This window comes from Rattus norvegicus, chromosome 11 (genome assembly GCF_021556685.1).
Source record: "Rattus norvegicus strain SHRSP/BbbUtx chromosome 11, alternate assembly SHRSP_T2T, whole genome shotgun sequence".
NCBI classification, from domain to species: domain Eukaryota; kingdom Metazoa; phylum Chordata; class Mammalia; order Rodentia; family Muridae; genus Rattus; species Rattus norvegicus.
In genome coordinates, this window is record NC_141544.1 from 72,331,596 (window position 1) to 72,352,133 (window position 20,538).

At 39.7% G+C, this 20,538-nt stretch overlaps 1 protein-coding gene across 3 annotated transcripts in view; it reads right to left on the bottom strand.

Moving 5' to 3' along the window:
- The window catches only part of Lsamp (limbic system-associated membrane protein), a 2,169,253-nt gene that overhangs the window by 33,310 nt on the left and 2,115,405 nt on the right, over positions 1 to 20,538 (bottom strand). For all 3 annotated transcript variants that reach the window (NM_001414997.1, NM_017242.3, XM_087575991.1), the window contains 3 exons: positions 14,952 to 15,086; positions 4,980 to 5,100; positions 4,375 to 4,523 (listed from right to left, as the gene is read on the bottom strand). In NM_001414997.1, coding sequence (NP_001401926.1) covers positions 4,375 to 4,523; positions 4,980 to 5,100; positions 14,952 to 15,086 — 405 coding nt within the window. The remainder of the gene's footprint in view (positions 1 to 4,374; positions 4,524 to 4,979; positions 5,101 to 14,951; positions 15,087 to 20,538) is intronic.

Genomic DNA, 20,538 nt, shown 5'->3' on the forward strand with positions numbered 1-20,538 from the left:
AACCAACCAAGCCAAATTAAATGACTGTTAAAATTTCACAAGGAAGCACTTCAAAATGACTGTACAAAAAAAGCTGAAATGAAGGGCAAGATGTTTATATCAAAATAGTTTCCCAACTTCGATTTTATTTCATTTTGAATATTCGGTAACTACTCCTGGAACTCAACTCATTTGATGTCCATTTTGGCATAAAAAGCAACCCACATGCCCACTCGCTTCCTTTTGTATCCGTAGAGAGTCGTTGAAGCAGTTAGTCTCTATTGTTATATATTGTATAAAGTTAGAGCTCAATAATAGCTTGTTTTATGATGAAGTAGCTATGAGAATATGGTTAAGGAGTTTGCTAAGTATTAAGTACCACAAAAATAAAAATGAAAAAAATGAAAAAAATATGCCTTTAACACTGAACTCCTAAAATAGTGACTTAGAATGTTTTCTGAATAGCAAGGGGGGGCCCTCATTGTGAAGACTCTCTGTCCTCATGGATGGCTTGGGCAGTTTTTATCTTATAGTCTATTACAAGTTTGTAAGTTAATCAAGTATACAGTGAAATGGGAAAGCACTCCCTGTACACAGGTGCCAGATGGGCCAGTGTAGATGCCTTATAGTTTTATTCTCTTGCCTTCTGTAGCCTTAATACACTAACAATCTTCATGCATCCCTAAATTGATCGACAGAACTTTCCTTTTACACAGAAATAAGCTGCTAATTTCACAGACTTGAGTCCCTAGTCCAGGAATCAGTATACCTAGGCTGATGGAAGGTAATGGGAAGAAGTGTAAGGCAGGGCTCTTCACTGCACAGTTCAAAGCATTAACAAGCCCGGAGAAAGGCTTCATGAAGGAAAGAAAAGGGAGTTCAATGCTTCTTCACCTCCTCACCACAAACTGTAGCTCCTGACATTTTGGTTTACATAAAGGACGCGTTGGTCTCTGGGAGGTTCAGAGACAACTTTAAACCTCCAACTCGGTGTATATATCATTCTGTTTCACTGATTACATAAACACTGGGCAACAGGGAACCACAGGAACATAGTCAAGTTGCCCTGATGGTTAAAGGACAACTATGTGAAGCAAGTGCTTCCCATAAGCATCACTTGGGAAGAATTAGTAACACTCAAGTAATTGCCAGTAGTTTCGTCCCTTAAGGAAAGCACTGAGATAAAGTACATCCATCATCTTGTGGGTAAATCTCCTGTTATTGGCATAGGAGCATTGCGATGGTTATAACTCATCTGTAGACGATGAAACTTCTTGTTGCATCAGAAGAAATCCACACCTTCATTTATGACACAAACACTGCTCTGTCTGAACTGACTAAGGAGCTGAATCCCAGCCCAGGCAACATTGTGCTACTGGATTTGCACATTTAGAAAAATGTGAAACGTCCCACTTAGTTCGGGCATGAAGAAAAATATGTAAAAGGTATTATTCAAATATATACACTAAAGTAGTCTTTGGCAGAGTACTAGAATGTGAAGAGAATGAGAACAAATGAAAAAGAAAATGCTTCCAGTGGCTTAGGAAGAAAGTATTATAAACACAATGTATTTTTTTGCACTGTCATTGAGTTATTTTGACCCCTCTGGAGAGGTGAACAGAGAGTGGAGAAGGATACATATATATGTTGCTGAGGACATCGGATGGCAAATTGACACTGCAGAAGTCAGCATGTCACTGAGGTGGACAGGGTGGAAATGTGCTGACTAGCCATTAAGGATGAATAATCATGAACTCAGGGACGCTGGCTCTGTGTCTCTACCTGCTGCTGCCTCTGGCTGGCAGCAGCTCACCAGCTGCTGTATCTGCTTTGGCCCAGCTTGGTCAGCAGAGCACCCCGCTGCCCACACAGTGCTTCTGTCAGAGCCTCTGGCTACAGACACCCCTCCTGACACTGGTGGGCGGAGGAACACCAGCTGCCTTACAAGGGCCTTTCCTCTCCTTTTCCTTTAATCTCCCTGACTTTGAATGTGAAGAATGGGCAACCTACTTACACGAGCTTATTGTTCCTTTTCTTTCTTTCCTTTTCCTTTATTGTCTCACTGCTATCTTTCTTTCTTTGCCTGTTTCCTCTCTCTCTTTCTTCTTTTACTTATTTTTTAGGTCTGTGAAAAGTGGGCCACTGTAAAGTCCAATTTCCAAGCCTCTAGCTACTCAGGTTGTAATGACATGCTTTCTGAACCTAACTGATGGGAGTTCGGGTGGCAAGGAAGCCACGCTGTTTTTATCATAAAAGACATACACTCCCCCTCCCACCTTGAATTTCAAAACTGGGCTTTGGGTCTAAGAAACAGAGTTATTAACTAATTTCTACCACGGTAGTAACTCAAAACCTAGTGGTCTTCCATCTGGTCTTTAATAAGCACACAATATCTTCTGTTAACCAAGGTGAAGGCATATACTGTGTATACATGCGGCATTCAACACTGGTACTGATGCATGCATGATGCTGTGTCGAGGGCAGTATGGGACCACTGAGGAAATGGCCGCCATCTATTAGAGCACTGCGTACTTCATAATGGAGAATGACTTTCCCCAAATCGTGAAGGACATCACGATAGGAAACGTTTGACAGATTCCACAGTTCTCAAGTTTAGAACCTGAAATTCTCCAAAATTCTTCATAATTTGTAATCTTACCATGCTAAATCATTTCAGCAATGGCTGTGATGGCTAGTTCTCTTTCGTTAGGTCCTACAAGCGTCTCCACTGTCTATAATCTAGCTCTTGTTCTTCCTCTCTCTGTAAATACTCTCTCCTCAACTTTTTCTTCCTCAGCCTTAAGGCAATGTTTTATTTGTTACTTGAACTGCATAAGTATCATGGTTTTCTTACTCTCTGTGGGATGAGAAGAAGATATATCTTAATGTGGTATATTAGTGTTCATTTTTCTAAGTAATCTTGTTGTTGCTTTTTTTTTTATTTTCTGATTCCCTTAAAATCTTTTCTGTCAGGTGCATGATGTTCTACTTGAGTGGGTTCTTTTAGGTTTGTCAGGATCTCAGATTTCTCATTGCCTCTGGGATTCCTTAGGTCAGGAAGGAATGGGTAACTACGTCTCCTAACTGACAGTTCCTCAGAGGTCTGGTGAGTGTTGTCTCCAGTTAGGGCAAAGAAATAAGTAAGCACGATATGGGTTTTCAGCCTCACATTGATGGAACATTTGTATAGCTATCCCTCATGAAACTACCACAGACCGAAGGCAGACTGGTAAGAATGAGAAACTTAAGGCCATGTTTAGGGTAGTTTATGGTTGTTGTTTTGCAACAGTTTAGATAATCAGCAGTTTCCAAAAAAAAAAAAAAAAAAAAAACCTAATACTGGCCTTCAAGAGAACTCTTGCTTAAATTGATCTTTCTTCAAAGAATCCCTTTTTCCCTTGAAGGCTCATCTAAATTGAATACAACAAGATGAAGACATCTTTCCTAAGTGTTTAGTGGTTTGTCATTTTAAAATAATAATAATAAAACCTTAAAAGCATTTTCTATTTGATTTAAGTGGATTTTGTGGCTCAGAAGTTCTAACCATTTTGCTTTACTTATTCCGATAAATAAAATCTCCCTGTTCCACATACTATCATCTTGCCATGACCCCATTCAGCATCCTCTATCTCTCGGGGACATTTGAATCTGGAATTATAGCTGTCTGACCAGCAAGGCTGTGGAGTTACAGACATGATGGAACATGGTCTCGGTGAGCAAAACTCCACAGTGGGGTCTGATGACATCCCTGTCTTTGAAAAGGACTGATTCCTTCTCTGCCATCTTCTCTGATCTTCAGAAATGCTCCCTTTCCCATGATTCCACCTCAGCTGCAAATGGTGGGTCAGAAAGGTAAACTTACTGTCCTAGGGAAACCATCCTACTGATCCTGTTTCTCTTCTAATTTTACATTATGCTTTAAATATTCAGTCTAACCTTCCTCTTGTGTTAGGAAAAATGCTTTCTTTTTCCAGCCTCTACTTTTCCCAGGGCTTCCTGTGCTCTTACTGAACATTTCTTTCCCAATACCTACTTGCTGGCATAATATAGAGCCAAACATTGCCTGGCCTTTGAACTGCCCATTTCATAAAGAGGCCACCACAAAGTAAATATATATTCTTTGAATTTTCTTGAAGAACAACCAACTAGGAAAATAAATGAAACTATGCAACCAATGAAAACCCTAGGAAGTTCTCCAAAGTAAGAGAATACAGAGAATAGTCCTTCTACTCGTAAATATTGCTATTCGTGGAGGCTGGTAGCCTCCACTCTGCTTTCGTGGAATATTCTTGCTTTTGTATAGGTTTAACTTTAAAGGATGCAGGGTAGATTTTGAGTCAATATGGGGGAACTCTATGCCTTGCATGAGATCAGCATCTGCTTCGGCATACTTACTGAAAAGGACTAGGCTGGCATTGGTGACGCCGAGCTTGTTGGCAGCCACACAGGTATAGTTGCCGTAGTGTTCCTCAGTGACGTTGGTCACCGTCAGGGAGGACTGGCCCTCAGTGCTCTTAATCTCAAGGCCGTTTGCACTGTTTATCCTAAGAGTAAAAAAACAGAAGAGTTAAAGTGATACAGCTGGAGGGCACGGCTTTGTGGCTTCTTCCTCATCTTAATGCTGGAGCTTTTAAAAAGAGGAGAGGAAATAATTTGTTTCCTTTCTTTACTTACTCCTTATAATCACATAACTTCTGTTATTAGAACCGATCAATGTCCATCCACAAAGAAGACACAGCAATGGATGAGTCTCATTAAAACTAAGTTTCTACTACATTCAAGAAAGATATGTAGGTGGAAATTATCAATTGAGCCATTTTTATTCATCTCGAGTGCTTTTGGGTTCAGCTTAAGGGTTACAATTTCTAAGTGATGTAATAAAGAAGGCGTTGAAAAGGAAAAGTGTACACCATTACAGAGGAGTAAGGTCTTGCTACTAGACTCTGGGAGACTTTGAGATCAGAATTTGGAATTTAGGGTATAAAGGTTTTGGCATGTACCTGGTGTCATCCCGGTACCACTCAAAGTCAGGTGCAGGCACCGCTGAGGCTTCACATTTGAGGGAAGCTTGTCGTCCTGTGGTGGCTTCATTGCTCTTAGACTCTGTGATGGTGGGTGGATCTGTAGCAAGAGCAGACAGAGATGTGAGGTTATTATGTGAGGGCAGAGGATGTTCTGAGAACAAAGGGCTTCAGTGAGAGAATCTGTAGGAATGGTGGATACACAGGTTCACATGAAAGGGGGAGGCTCTAGAATTGGTATCGAAGGCACAGTTAGGAAAGGTGTCTTGTCATTAGCAAGCTAAAGTAAAGTAAAAAAAATGACTGATAGAATGTATAGTTGGCTAATAAAACACTCAACAGGATTCTACTTGAATGAAACCCAATTTTTCTTTTCCTCTCCTTCTCAGTCATTCCAATTGTGGTTTGTATTATTTGCAATGTTTTTCAGGAAGTCATGAAACTAAAACATAGTTTTTTTAAGGTTTATTTTTAGTTACATATATATATATATATATATATATATATATATATATATCCATGGATATATGCATGTATATGTGAATTGCATAAGTTGAATGTTGGAGCCCATGGAGTTCACAGAGAGTACTGAATGTCCTGGAGCTGTGAGCTATCTGACATGGATGCTTGGAAACTGAATTCATGGCCTCTTCAAGAACAGTGCTTGCACTTAGTCACTGGGCAAACACATAATTTGACCATTTTTTTCCCCTCATTGCTATTATTACTATAGTTAGTGACAGCTTTGAGGAGTCTGATGAAAATGAAAAGGTTAGCTTAATCTAATCTGAAACTTTGCCATATGCTGTCAGAGGACTCCAGAAACTAATAAGCAAGAAAACAAGAAAACATTGTTCTGGTCTTTGCTCCTACGTGTTCCCTTGTGTTACTATGACACAAGCAAATTTGGCTTTTATATATGAGGTGAAATGTGATTTGTCTAATACTGGACAGAAGATCTGCTTGCCATCAATACTTCACTCCCAATGGCAGTTGAATATCTCCACATATCTCTATCTTTCCCTATCTATCTATCTATCTATCTATCTATCTATCTATCTATCTATCTATCTATCTATCTATCTATCTATCTACCTTCCTATCTATCAGCTGTCTGTTTGTCTATCTAGGGAGCCTTTGAGTGGACCTTATAAAACTATCATTGACTTGAGATGAAGTAAAAAGCTTATCTGATAGTCTATCTTTGCCACGATTCTTTATATATCCTACTGAAGTGAAGTAAGACAATATGGGAAAGATAATTTTTTGGGGGCCCAGTAATGTTTTTTGCCCATGTAAGGTTTGTGAAAAACACTTTTCCAGGTAAAGGAAGTTGCCTCAGCCAGGAAACCGGAGTTTGATTCCAAGCCCCCATGCAAAAATCATCTCATGAACCTGTAATCCTAGAGCTGAGAAGGTGGAGAAAGAAGGATTTCCTGGGGACTTCTGGTGAGGAAATTTAGCCTAACTAACGAGTTAAAGAAATCTGATGACATTCCTGAAGATTATACTTGAAGGCCTCCATGTATGTATGTGCCACCACCATGCCACACCACACCACACAGATGAGAGAGAGACATAAAGACAATGAGAGGCACACAGAAAGAGAACATTTTCATGTAAAGGAATGTTCCAGAGAATGGGAACTTAGTATGTGTGTTTGGGAAAAATAGGCCCAAGTACCAATCAGGTCATTCAGATTTTTGTGGAGGAAAAGGTGATTAATAAGATAAACTTTACCATACACAATTCACTTAAATATCTGGACTATGCTATTTCTTTGTTTCTAATTTTGTTTTCCTATAGTTTTGCGAAACAGTTTTAAAGTTCTCTGTCTACAGAAAGTCTGGTCCTGAGTTAGAATCACATTGAACAATGTCTGTCCAGTCTGGAGTTGCAGCTTCTTTCCATCTCATTTTATCATCAATATTGATTTTTTTTGCCATTTTCAGAGAGAAAAGAGTAAGAAGACATTTAGGCAATGCTATCAAACCAAATGCAAACATTAGTTCTGGGCATTGTTGTTGGTACACTTTTGCTCTAGACTTAGCTTCTCATTTTCCTAGAGGCACAAAATGAGAAGATGCTGTATTGAAAAGCTACACAGAAGGAAAAACAACAAGACCCTGAACTAAAGGTCGGGGCCCTGGGACATAGTTCTGGTGTGGTTTATGGACTGTGCAGTGTGTCTATAACCTGAGTCTTGGCTTAGCATTCATACAAGAAGGGAACTTCACTTAGCAATCCTCTCAGCCTAATCCCTCAAACTGAGCTGTCAAGATCATGCACTTTTACACTTTTAACCATTCTTGACTTTAAATGTCTAGCTTTCTAGATTATTCACTTGTCTACTCCATAGGTTAAGAGGTAGAGTTAGTGGTGAGTTGCAGGAAACCTGGAATATGAGGTTTGAGCCTAGATTTAGAACCAACCAACCCTGAGTTTAAGTCCTTCACTCCTTCCTTATCTTTTCAAAGTTGGGGAGAGCTTAATACGATCAGCAGGTTCCACTGCAAAGTCTTTCTACCTAGACTGGCTACCTAGATCATTAGAGCCCATCAGTTCAAAGGATAATGCATGAATTCGATGTATTTGTGCTGATGGTAGAATTATTGGTAGGGAGATAGAGCATAAAATAGAGGAGGTGATAAGCTCAGATTTAAATTTGATATATGTGTGCTTAAAGTGAGGCTTGGCCCCTCCTTGTCTCTTATTAGAGACTTTAGTACTTTGCCCAGAGTCACAGTGCTTCAATTCCCTCATCAATAAAGTCCTGGAGCTAGCAGCAGGGAGGCCCATTTGGAAGCTGATGAAGGAATTTAAAAAGATTCTGCACCAGGTTTATGGTAAAACGATGGGAAGAAGAGGACAGATTTGAAATGTAGAGCTTTAGACATGATAACCTAGCAGTGGATTAGATGTAAAGGGGAAGGGAGGAAGGGTAAAGGATAACACCCAGGTATTTTGTTTGGACATCAAGAGATGCTATCCACCGAATAATGTACACAAAAGGTAGAATATGACTCAGTGAGTTGAGTTTGATAAAAATATATGAGAACCCGAGTTCAGATCACCAGCACCCACGTAAAAAGTTAAGCATGTTGGTGCATGTCTTTAATGCCAAGATTGGGCAAGGCCTTATAGATTGATTACTGGCCTGACAGCCCAGCCAATTGGTGGACTCCACATGCAGTGAGAAAACCTGTCTTAAAACAAAGACAAATATAAAAACAAAACAAACTATTAAGGTACAGAACAATAGAGGAAGACAACTGAAGTTGACCTCTATCCTTCAAACATATGCACACATATGAACACAAGACATATGCATCACAACACACACACATACATACACACACACAAACACAATACACACACACAAACACAATACACAATACACACACACACACATACACACACACACAGAGTAAACCAGTAAATAAGGCAGAGATGACCAACAGTGTAATAACTCAGTCCCTTTCATTTTGTATCCTCACGTATTTTCATCTCTATCCTGCTCTTCAAACACCCATGCTGCACACTTTGTAGCTCAGCGGTCCACTGCTATTGGTAGGAAAGACAATGTTACTTCTGATTCTATAGTTTGTTTAATTACTTAATGTGGAAAATGAATCTCAAGATATGTTTGTTTCTGGAACTATGTGAATATGATTGACAGATCCTAGTGAGGAACATAGTGAGGACTGATGTTTCATTTTACCTAGTCAAAAAAGCACACACTCTTACACCATACAACCACCATGATCACCACCATCACCATGACCACCACCACTTCCAACACCCCCATCACCATGACCACTACCACTACCAGTACCACCACCACCAGTACCACCACCACCACCACCACCACCACCACCACCACCACCACAACCACCTCCATCATCATCACTACCATCATGGTACTCAGAGCTATAGAACATGTTGACACAATATTGCTGTGGTACATTCTCTCAAAGCTCTCTAGCATAGCATCAGGATCACAAGCTACAGATGCATATGTTTGCAGAACATTCCTTGCTCTGCTTAAGTTTATATTAGTTAATGTACCTATTACTTGGTATTTATTACTTGGGGGATAATGACAAAGATTGGGGAACACATCGAGTTTGTTTGTCTCATCTCTTTGTCCTGTGTGGTTTTTGTCTTGGTTTTGGAGATGGTGTCTCACTATGTTGTTCCAAGTTCCTGGGATTTCAGACCCTTCTATTTTAAAAGAATAGTTCTTTGAGCTTTTGGAATTTAGTTTTTGGCCAAAAAGCTGAGGGTTCTTCTCAAAGCTGGATCAAGACCTCTCCTTTATGTTTTCATGAACGCAGATATCTCAGCCCAGGGTGCCTGGGGTGTGTGGGATAGTTGAATACGCTAAGGTACTACTTGGAACTACTTCTATTTTGACCTCTACCATGGAAGCATTTAACCTTTCAAACTTATCCTTATTTCTGAATTTGTTTGGCATGTGTACAGGTAAGCAATAGATTGTTTATCAATCCTTTAGAGGCCCCAGTGTACTGGAAGCTATCTAGAAACTTGGAGTAAGTGCATTAAATTCAGAAAAAAGATGACTCTGGTCCAACTACTTGCTTTCATCTTTTAAAACCAGTAAGTCCCTTCTCCCAGAGTCAATTCACAGCCACCAATAAGGAGCACAAAAGCTTGTTGCTCTTCTTATTTCTCGGATGACGTCATGGTCCAGGCCTTATTCCGGGGCTTTTGTGAATGGACATTTTAGAGTTCATTTGGAATGAATTCTGTGTAGCTAAGGCCAAGAAAGATTATTATGAATTATACTGTAGCAAGACTTAAAGAGTTAAAATAATACACGTCTGTTCAAAATATGGTTATAATAAAATGGGATTCCTATAAATGCTGCACAGAGAGATTCGTTGTCATTCTTTGCATGATGTTGGAAGAGCTTACATACACTTATCAAATGATTCCTCCAGTTTTTTTTTAACTTAAATACCAGGTCCTGAAAACATTAATCAGGGCTTTCTTGTTCTTATATCGCTGATAACAAAATTCTCTCCATCAAAATGATGATAATAAGGATAACTTTCATTCATTTAATCTCCCTAATCTGCGGAAAGATTGTAAAAACCATAAAATTTGAATAAAAGATATGATTTACAACACTATAGACACCTATTAGGACTGCTTCAGATGTCAGACATCCTTATTTGTCCAAATAACAGCCCTAAGAGTTATGCATTAGTACTGTTATTTGGAGAACAAGAAGGGAAATTTGCAGAGGGTTAGTAACTTGTTCAAATACATCTGAGCAGTGTTTGCTGAAGTATGGATTTAGATCCCTGTTGATCATGTTCTGAACCTCTCTAAACTGCTTTGTTTGTTTGAATAAGTTCTTTCATTTTATTTTTCAAGATTTATTTGTTTTATGTGTATGAAGTTCTTGCTCGCGTATACATCTGGGCACCACTTGTACAGAGCCTAGTCGCCATAGAGTTCAGGGAGGTCAGAAGGGGGCACCAGACCCACAGGAAATGGAGTTATGATGGCTATAAACCTAGAAGGCTATGTGAATACTGGGAACCAAACCCAGTTTCTGTATATGAACACTAAGTGTCCTTAACCACTGAGGTTAACCACCATCTCTCCAGGAAGGAAATAAAAAATATTATTTAAGGGCGCTTGAAAAGTAAATGTTGCAGTTTTTTGCAAATGTTTATAGAGCACTGAAAAAAATGACAGACCATATAGTGACATAATTGGTATATTTCTAAATTAGGAATCTGAAGATTCAGGCCTGACTTTCCCCTGTGCATCTACTGTTGCCATAGATACCTCTCTCTTTTTAGCCTCCTGCCTATGACACCTACGAATCTCGTACACAGGTGTAAGACAAATATTGTATGAAATCAGATGTAAAGAATACTTTGAGCCTCTGAAGTAGCTACATCATTTGCTTTTACCACTATCACTCTCTTGGGTTTGGGTGAAAAGAAATTTGAGTTAGACCTAGGAGTCTGAGGTCTGCCATATATAAGTTCTTAACTATATCCTATGAAATTCTCAAAATATAAGTGGAAAATGTTGTTTGGAAAATATAAGACCAGCACAGAGACTATCGGATAGGTGTTGCCATGAATAACTTGAGGTCTTGCTCTACATTGAGAAGTTATTTTCCTAAATTTGCTTATCAGGTCACCTTTGAATCAAAGTACCGAAGCATCTAGTTATGTTATCCACTTAGGTTCTGGAAAGTTTGCCCAGAGCTTGCATGTGCCTGTTCCTGTTCTAGAGAATCTTTCAGCTTTCAGTAGTCACCTGGTAGCTTCCAATTCCAGACCCAGGGGATTCCATGCCTTTTCTTGGTCACTGTAGGTATTGCCCCACCCATGTGTATACCCAACAGGTGGTGCATGTTGTTCAGTAACCTCTGCTTTTTCTAAACTAACACACATGTAAGAGCTTTGGAAATATCCATGTCATCAGCCCCCCACCATGTATATAGGGTGAGCCAATTCATTCTAGATGTAGAGTTGGGTGAATGGGAGATGAGGAGAGGAGGTAGAAATTGCAAATGCTGTCACTGTGAGACAGAGAGAGAGAGAGAGAGAGAGAGAGAGAGAGAGAGAGAGAGAGAGAGAGAGAGAGAGAGAGAACACTAAGGGTAAGCAAAAAGTGGGGACATTAGCATGTCAGTTGTGGTGGGGGAAGAATGCATTTAGGAATTTCCTCATGACTAAGAAAGAAGTCTACTCTAGGAAGAGTCTGAAAGAAAGCAATATCACGCATCTATTGAACACTTGCTCTGTGGTAGATACTATCCTAGAGGCTCATTAATGCATAATGAAAGGGGAAATTGAGAATGTAGAGTCAGGAGAGTGTTTTTCTGTGGATGATATAATTTGTCCCTTCATAAGACATGGAAAGTCAAAAGTCTTGTCCTTTCTATAAATTTCACCAAATTTATTTAATAGCAAAGATTTTGAAGCAATGATTTAGCTTTCTATAGGTTCCAGGACCTCCTACCATTTAGAAAATAGACTTTTCATGTAAAATGGCTATGTGCAATGATACAGACCTACCACAGAGGGAGGTTATCTAAGAGAAATAAAAAAGGAGAGGCTACAGAATCTGCTGTGAGCTCAATGGGTAAAACTGTTATGTCTCCCTTCCTTACTGTGCTAGCCTCTATGTGTCCTGTAACAAACATCTGTTGGCAAAGGAGTAAATGAATCAATGAGCAGCAGTGGGGAAGTTATAAGTGCTAAGACTGCTTCTTTTAGTGGTATCCAGGGTATGCTCATTATGATAATCTCATTCGTAGTTTTCTTAGCTATCCTGTTTGCCTAACCTGATCCTGAAGCCTCTGCTTGAAATGGAAGAGAACTCAAGTTAAACCAAAGAAAGAAGGTTCAGATGAAGTGACCAAAGGGATCTTGGCTATCTTTCTATAGGTGAGAACATGCTTCTATAATTCAATCTTGGAGACCATATCTATTTCCTCAATGCAACTCTGTCTGGGTACTATGGTTTATTGGAACAGAATTTCTGGTGTAAGGACTGATTTTATATACATGTACTTTATGAAGTTTGGGTTAAAAAAGTAATTGCAGAGGAATTTGAAATTAGAATGTTTTTCCTGATTTGTAGCTGGCATCATTTATTTATAGAGCTTGGGAAAATAGTAAGATTAAGAGTTTTATTTTGAGTTTTCTGTCATTACCTTCAGTTAACATTTACTGACTATTTTTGTAGGATCGAGCACATTCTTGTCCTCTTGGTTAGAGCACATTGGGTGTCGAATTGAATTCTTCCAGGATAATTTTTGAGAATTGGTGAGTTCTGTCCATGTTCAGGGATTCACTCATTACTGGCTAAAGCTCATATTTTCATAAAAGTTGTCTTGAAAATTATCAGTATTTTTTCCTTTTCTAAATTATACTTTGGGGACAGTGGAGAGGGAGCAATGTCAGACTAATTGCTTCAATAATAACAGGACCCGGGTGACTAGCTTTGATCTTGGAAACCATCTCCAATCCAGACCACTTTGATGTTTCATACAATGGAAGCATAAATATTTTCTATTTACTACAGGATTGGACTTTCAGAAACCCAATTAAGTTGAAGGTCAATTAAGAGAAAATGAAATCTTGACTCTAAAAGTCAGAGAAGAGGTGTCGGATGATAGCATGGCTATGTGTGCATAAAAGAAGTTAACTAACCTAATTACAAACTTATATAAACACCCGGAGAAATTGCCTTTCATGTGAAAAAAGGACCTAAAGCATTTTATAACATTGAGATCATTAATGCATCTTTGAAACACACCCAGTACTGCAAAAGAATAGTAATGCTGGCATTTCAAAACTCTATTACTAAAAAAAAAAAAAAAATTGAAGACAGCCAGGGATAAAAGCACTTCACAGCTCATCAAATGCAACCCCTTGCTCTTAAAAATGAGATCATAAACGTGTGGTTCAGTGCTGTGTCTATTGGTTTCCCCCAGGTACACAGTGGAGCCTTCCCTGTCCATTTCACAAAGCTATAAGGCTGGCTGGAGCTGGGCACTGGGGACCGCGGCATTCCAACAGAGGCTAAGCCACCTTAAACAAGCTCAATTCCAAAATTCTAAAGCAAGAATATGGATGCTTATCTCATTGGATTATAGTGAGACTAATAGCATGCTTAAATCCCTAATAGAAAGCTATGTTGAGCATTATGAATAATTGAAATTTCTCCCCTTCCTCTTCTTCTTTGGGAAATTTGGGCTTTAGAATCAAAGAGACCTGAGGTTGAACCCCCCTTTCTTACATTTGCTTTTTGTGTTGCTCTGGATAGGTGATTTCCTGAACTTAGGCTTCAGTTTCTAAAGCCTTAACTTGGACTTGATTATATTAATGTTGTCAAGGCTGTTAGACTAGAGAGCATGTATATTGACTCTGGCATATAGGTGACAGCAAGACAGATGTAGGAAGGCAAAATGTATTGCATCATGGTTTAAAATACACTTTCAGATGTGGGCTAAAGTATGTGTGTCATGTATGATTGTGTGTGTGTGTGTGTGTGTGTGTGTTTTGCGTGCATAAACGGGTATTTGTGTGTATGAATGTGGTAATAAACATACACATACATAGATAGGGAGAGGAGAGGAGAGAGAGAGAGAGAGATCAGAAAATCTTTGTCCTCTAATTAGTCACAGTTATGTGATGAAGACTCATGAATTTGAATGCTATAGAAAGTCACTCCTAATTGAAGAGGATAAACAAATTTCTTATTCCTTTGCTGGGTGACACACATCCTATAGATCCCCTCTTCCTCCCTCCTCCTACTTTGAACTACATCTAAGGAGCCTTTCATCTGACAAGTTCAAAGTATGCTCACTTACCTATGCATCTTAGTGAAATCTTCATTTCTAATGCCCAGGCTTTAGGAGAAATAGATAACCAAAATTAACTTATCAGACATTCTCCTCTTGCCATCAGGGACACACTGTATCTGACCAAATGGGCTTGAATTTGGTCCCAAGGCCAATTAGTTAAATAGCAGAGGATAAAATATAATCTTCTGGCTATTCTCTTCTGACAAACAATGCATTAAGATAAAAAAAATTCCAGCTAAACTAGATACGGATTGTTGCAATCCGACCTTGGTGTCCACAGACTCTACAACAGTGACTGCCAGAAGCTCAAGTGGTGTCTCATCGTGTTTTCTAATTCCACGGTCTGAGTAAAAGACAGGGGCTATTGTGACATGTATTACTGGTTATATTTAGAATCAGAAGAGTTGATTTATCAAATTCAAAGGCCAAGTCTCGTCCTTGGAAGTGTCCAATGTATAAATGTGCATCCCTGACCAGAGGAACATCTGCTTGAAATGCTGTGCGCTTTCGCTAATGGAATCTGTAGGGCTCCCTGGGAGTGGAGGTGTGCCCTGGGCACGGAACACTGCTGCTCCTGTACTCACAGTTCACAGTGACCTTGACTTGTTTGACATCCGCGGAGGAGACCTCGTTGGCAGCCTTGCACTCATATTTGCCTGACTGTTCCCTGGTGATGCCTAGGATCTCCAGATATTCTTCTTCTCCTTCAAATTCTCTTCCTGGAAAAAAAAAAACCAGACAATTGCATGATTGTTTTTATAAGTCTAAAATGTGCAGCAGAATTCTTCCTTTTTTCCCTTTTAAACACAATAAATCAACATGGTTTTTCATTAATTTGACAATGTTCTTTGTCTGAGGTCAGCATCTGCAGATGCAGACGCCAAGATAAAGTTTCTTCGGAATGTGATTAAGTGGGAAAGTGTTTTGAGGCAAAACAGGCAGAAGAGTGGGGAAGTGGTAGCTGCAAAGGAAAGAAGCCAACAATGTTATGATGCCAGGTTAAATCTTCAGAAGCAATGGTGACTTGGTCCTTTGGGGGCTCGGGAGACTACACATGTCCCATTTCAACACTGTCCCAATAAGAAGAAGAGAAGAGGCTAGAGTGCTCGAGCATTCATATCTTTCAGTCATTAGTTAAGTATTTGGAACAAAGTAGGGGCAAGGGCACCAGGGATCTCTATGATGCACTGGCAATCGCCTTTACTAGCTACCCCCCTACACTAATGGAGCTGGCAGAAAGAGAGTGGATTGCTTGCAAGAAATGCCACTGTTTGGATTATGTGAATCTTGTTTATCAAAAAAAGTATGTGCTGGGGCTAGAAAGATGCTCAGTAGTGAAAAGGGCTTTTCCTGGTCTTCCAGAGACCTCAAGTTCAGTTAACAGTACACCATGTAGCTCAGAACCACCTGTGACTCTAGTCCTAAGACACTCGATGCTCTTACCTGGCTTCTACAGCTGCTCACACATACATATATGCATCAATACATAGGTATATACACCCACACACATAACGCAAAATAGATCTAAATGTGTAGAAATAAGCCCTGTGCTAATCCTTGTGCTGATTATCATCCAGGCTTTCAAGCCATGGATAGATGAATGAGACTATGAGGATAATGGTATCTTTGACTGAGACACTAAGTCTAGGTGTAAGAAGCTACACCCGTGTTAACAGTTGGAGTTAGGGACATTAAGGCTCCATTTTGGAACAATCTACAAAATCAAATGTTTTGTTTCCATAGAGAAAAACTGGACAGGAAATCTTTTACACTCTCACAAGGAACCTAACTGGTTAAATGAACGTTTTCTTTTTCCTAAACAGACTGAAAGGATAAAAAGTGGGAGGGGACATTAAAGGGGGAAAGAGATGGTGGACAAGGAAATTGGTATGTAGCTAATGCATGGATAGAAAGGTTCATGGATTTTAACTTTAGTGAAATTCTGTGCCTCTCAAATGACCAAATTCACAACTCCACTACCCACTGGGTTAGCACAGAGCATCTGGGAAGGGTGTTGACGCAGTCATGCTCCAGGATGGAAGTTTGGTGTAACTCCTCGTCAGGCTACACTAAACTGTACCAATTAATGGCTGTGCTCAAATGCCACAAGCTGTTCCTTTCCTAAAAATCCCCAAATGGCCAAATCAACATAACATTCAGCCAGCATGGACAGGAATTCATTGTCTTGATATGTCAACCAAGCCTGTTAACTAGACTCCCAGAAGAACACAGGACCTCTTTGATAACATTTTATCACACAATGACTGGGAACATCCGAAGCGTCTAATCTCTGCCAACAGACAAGATGACTGGGTTTGAGAAAATAAGGAATAAGCAATAATAATATACAATTATTTGCTTTAGATTCAGTGTGTTCTGGATAGCACATGTTTGTACTAAAAGTGCTGCACACTGAGATACAGTTCAGAATATTATTCCCAAATGTTTTTATTTTTCCACCTAAGCTTTCCCTTCCAAATCTTCAAGCATCTAGACAGGCAAGATCTTATGCTCCAGATGTGGGATGTAAACTATGTGGAAAATGTGAAAGGTCACCTTTTCTGGGTTGAAGAGTATATGATAGATTATAGCAAGAAGTGTTAAAGACAACTCCGAGAGTTTTAAGATTTCTCCCCCTGTCCTCTTCCATAACCACAAAACTTATTTTTATGTGAGTGTAGAATTCTCAGTAGGAGAAAGAAGGGGTACAGGCTTGAGAGCTGTTGAAACACAAGAGAGGCAACAGATCTCTCCCCACATTGTAGTTTCTTAAAGAAATAAGCCTGTTATGGGAGAAAGATACTTTCTACAATATTCTCTCAGGCTTTATGAGTTTGAGAACAAAACTACAAATCAAGCTTTATTTATTGGATTTGAGGTTTGGGATTCTTATACACCAAATGCACATGTTAATTAACCTCACCCTATACTCCTCACTCCCCACCAGAAGTAGCCAATAAAGCAGGTCTCCATCAGATAAACTTTCAGTCTCATGTCTGTAGGAAGCACTTCCTCAATAACCTGAGAGAGGAAGGAGGGTTTTCCTTTCATGATAATACACACGAGGGAGGCAGATATCCTTTGTCCTCCTCCCAGGATAGCTTCTTCTACTCAAGTGCTACTTTTATTTCCATAATTCAACACCCAGATAGAGTCTCATTAGGGTGGGGAAGTTCTGGTAGGATAAAGTCCATGAGTTTCCTTTATTCAACCAGCCTGATAATCATTTACACCACCTGATAAGCCCTCTGTATATACCTTGCTATTCTCCTTTCTTTTCTCCTGGATCATCTAGTTGAAACTCAGGCATTTCTGGCCTTCTTCCTATTACATTTTGCCTAAGCCCACAAGAGCTGTTACCTCTAAGGCAGTATTTCCACGACTTCAGTCAAGAATCTCTGGTTAGTTCAGAGTGATAGCTTAGAAAGCACGGGGTCTTCTGTTGGGAGCAGTTCAATATTCCAGATTGTAAGCTTGCTGGGTTGTTTGGTGCCCGGAAGCCTCCATGAACTTACATGAGGTTTGCCATTGATTAGGACGTTAGTAACTGTTTACGCCGGTAGCTTGATACAGATTTAATATCTAGCTCTTCCACAATCTAAGCGCTGAGACTTAATCAACAACGTAATGCAAGTTGGAAGTCTAAAGCCTTGAGGAGATGACCGGAGCAGGAGAATGGGCTCTTCATAAGGATACAACAGAAACAGGAATTCTATGAACCAGTAAATGAGGCCTCACCAGACAGTATGTATGCAGACACTTTGATCTTGGACTTCCCACCCTTCAGAACTGTATTATATAAGTTCCTGTTGTTTTTAAGCCACCTATAGTTTTTTTATTATAGCAGTCCTGATGGGCTGGGACACAGCTGAACAGAATTAAGCAACACAAGCAGGTATTAGAGGCAGTTACAACACCTCATACAGAATGGCCACATGTAGAAGCCATCCTAAAACTCCATTCTTCTTTAATGGTCCTAAGAGAGTAACAGTGTGCCGGGGGAGCTAGTACACAGAACATGCTGCTGTAAAGGCTGGACAGGGACATTGCTTGCTATGTCCTAAGGATATAAATGCTGTGTGGAATCAGTGCTTCAGCCACAAGCTGAGCTCCAACAGAAACGGGCTTGACAACAAGATGTTTTTCCTTTCTCTCTCAGCAGCTGCAGTTAAAAGCACACAATAAACCTCATGAATTGTGAACCAGAAGATGCTCGAGTGGAGTACACTCATGTCCTCCTGGGCTTTTCCCTTTTCCCTCACTGTGTATCTTCATGTGGAGGCACGGGTTCCCTCAGTCACACTGTCTAGTTGCTGCCCACTCAAGGATTCTATCACCATACCCTGTCCTTTCAAAAACTTCTTAGGACAGAAAGTGACTCATAACCTGCCATTTAAGTCGTCCGGAGAACTTGCAAAGGACAATTTAGATTTTTCTCTGACTCCAATCTGTTATTGTCTACCCTGTATATATTTTGCTTAAAGTGTAAATTTCAATCTTTTTTGTATTTTAAACATCTCAACCACTGTCCTCACTCTGATGAATGTTATGTTTATTCTGGTGTCCGGCGTTCAGTTTAAATTATCCCTTGTTGAGTGTCATTTTGCGTCTTCTGGCAATAATTCGGCGAGAAAGCCAAATAACTCCCTGTCTTCTTCAGTGTCCCTACCTTTCACAGGCTTGCACTCAATTATCATGACCCCCTTTCCTCTGTGTATTCAAGTTGTGCCTTACTAATTCCATTAATATGTCTTCGTGAGTCAGAAAGAGGAACCCTGGGCTAATGGCCAGAGGGAAGCATTCTCTTTGGTGTTCCGCAGAGTGGAGCAAAGCATCTAGAAATAACACCCATTAGAGTATACCAGGTGTTGTGCTGAGGACGATATCTGCTTTGGTGAAATTGAGTTTGCAAAGTCACCTAGTCCTTGTAAGTCAGCAGTCATTTGCAACTAGATATACTTCTTTGGAGCTTCTCATCCTCTTTCCTTCTTTTTCCTCTTCCTTTCTTCTCCACTTTCTTCCCCATCTATCTATCTATCTATCTATCTATCTATCTATCTATCTATCTATCTATCCATCCATCCATCCATCCATCTATCTATCTATCTATCTATCTATCTATCTATCTATCTATCTGTGTTTGTGCGTGTGTCACACATAGACAAAGAGACATAGGTGCTCACAGGGGCGCACGTGCGCATGCACACACACACACACACAAAGAGAGAGAGAGAGAGAGAGAGAGAGAGAGAGAGAGAGAGAGAGAGAAAGGTGGAAGATTTAGTAAATCAGCTACTACTATAAAAATCCACTAGCCCTCTAATATTTACTTAGTAACCACAGTAGGCTTTCTTATTGTCCCCCTCTAGGATATGACAACCCACTTTCTGTTTGACATAAACCAATATATGTTAAAGGCCTCTGACCTTATTACTCATGAGATTTGTAATTCTTTTGCTTTATTTGAGATTCAAGAAGGACAATTCATGAATCTTGATGTTCAGTGTTTTGTGGGCTTAAAATGCAGAACTCAAAGGACTGATGTCTGCTTAGAAATTGGTGTTCTGAGAGGAGTCTTGAAACGACATAGCAGATCTATATTTCCATAAGGGGAAAATGTATTTGAGATGACATTCCCTTTACTCACCTGAATTGGACTATTTACATATACCCGGTTATAAACACATTAGCAGTAAATGCAAACATACAGTAAAATTTATCTTGCAGGTGTGTGTGTGTGTGTGTGTGTGTGTGTGTGTGTGTGTGTGTGTGTACAACAGAGGCAGGCTATGAACTTTCTCACACACAAAACTTCAATAATGCTATTTCAAGTTTCCTGGGTGACCTTCAAATGCTATAACAAATATCTGTTCCAGTATCTGTTCTTACAGTTCCTTTATTGTCCCCCTTTTTTCTTTTTACGCTTTCCTTTTTTTAAATTTAATTCCTGAGGACATGCTTATGTATTCCTGTTTTTGCTCCTCTACCCAGCACATTCTACTCAGAAATGCTAAGGAAGGGAGAGTAAGCGGACATAATATATCAACAGGATGCCTGCATCGGGTTTTGCTTATATCCCTAGTGTTTCTCTGGATCTTTGAGAGTTTTTGTTTCTTCGCTTCCTATACCACTGAGAGAGCCTGTGCTATTTACAATGTTGCTATCCTAAAG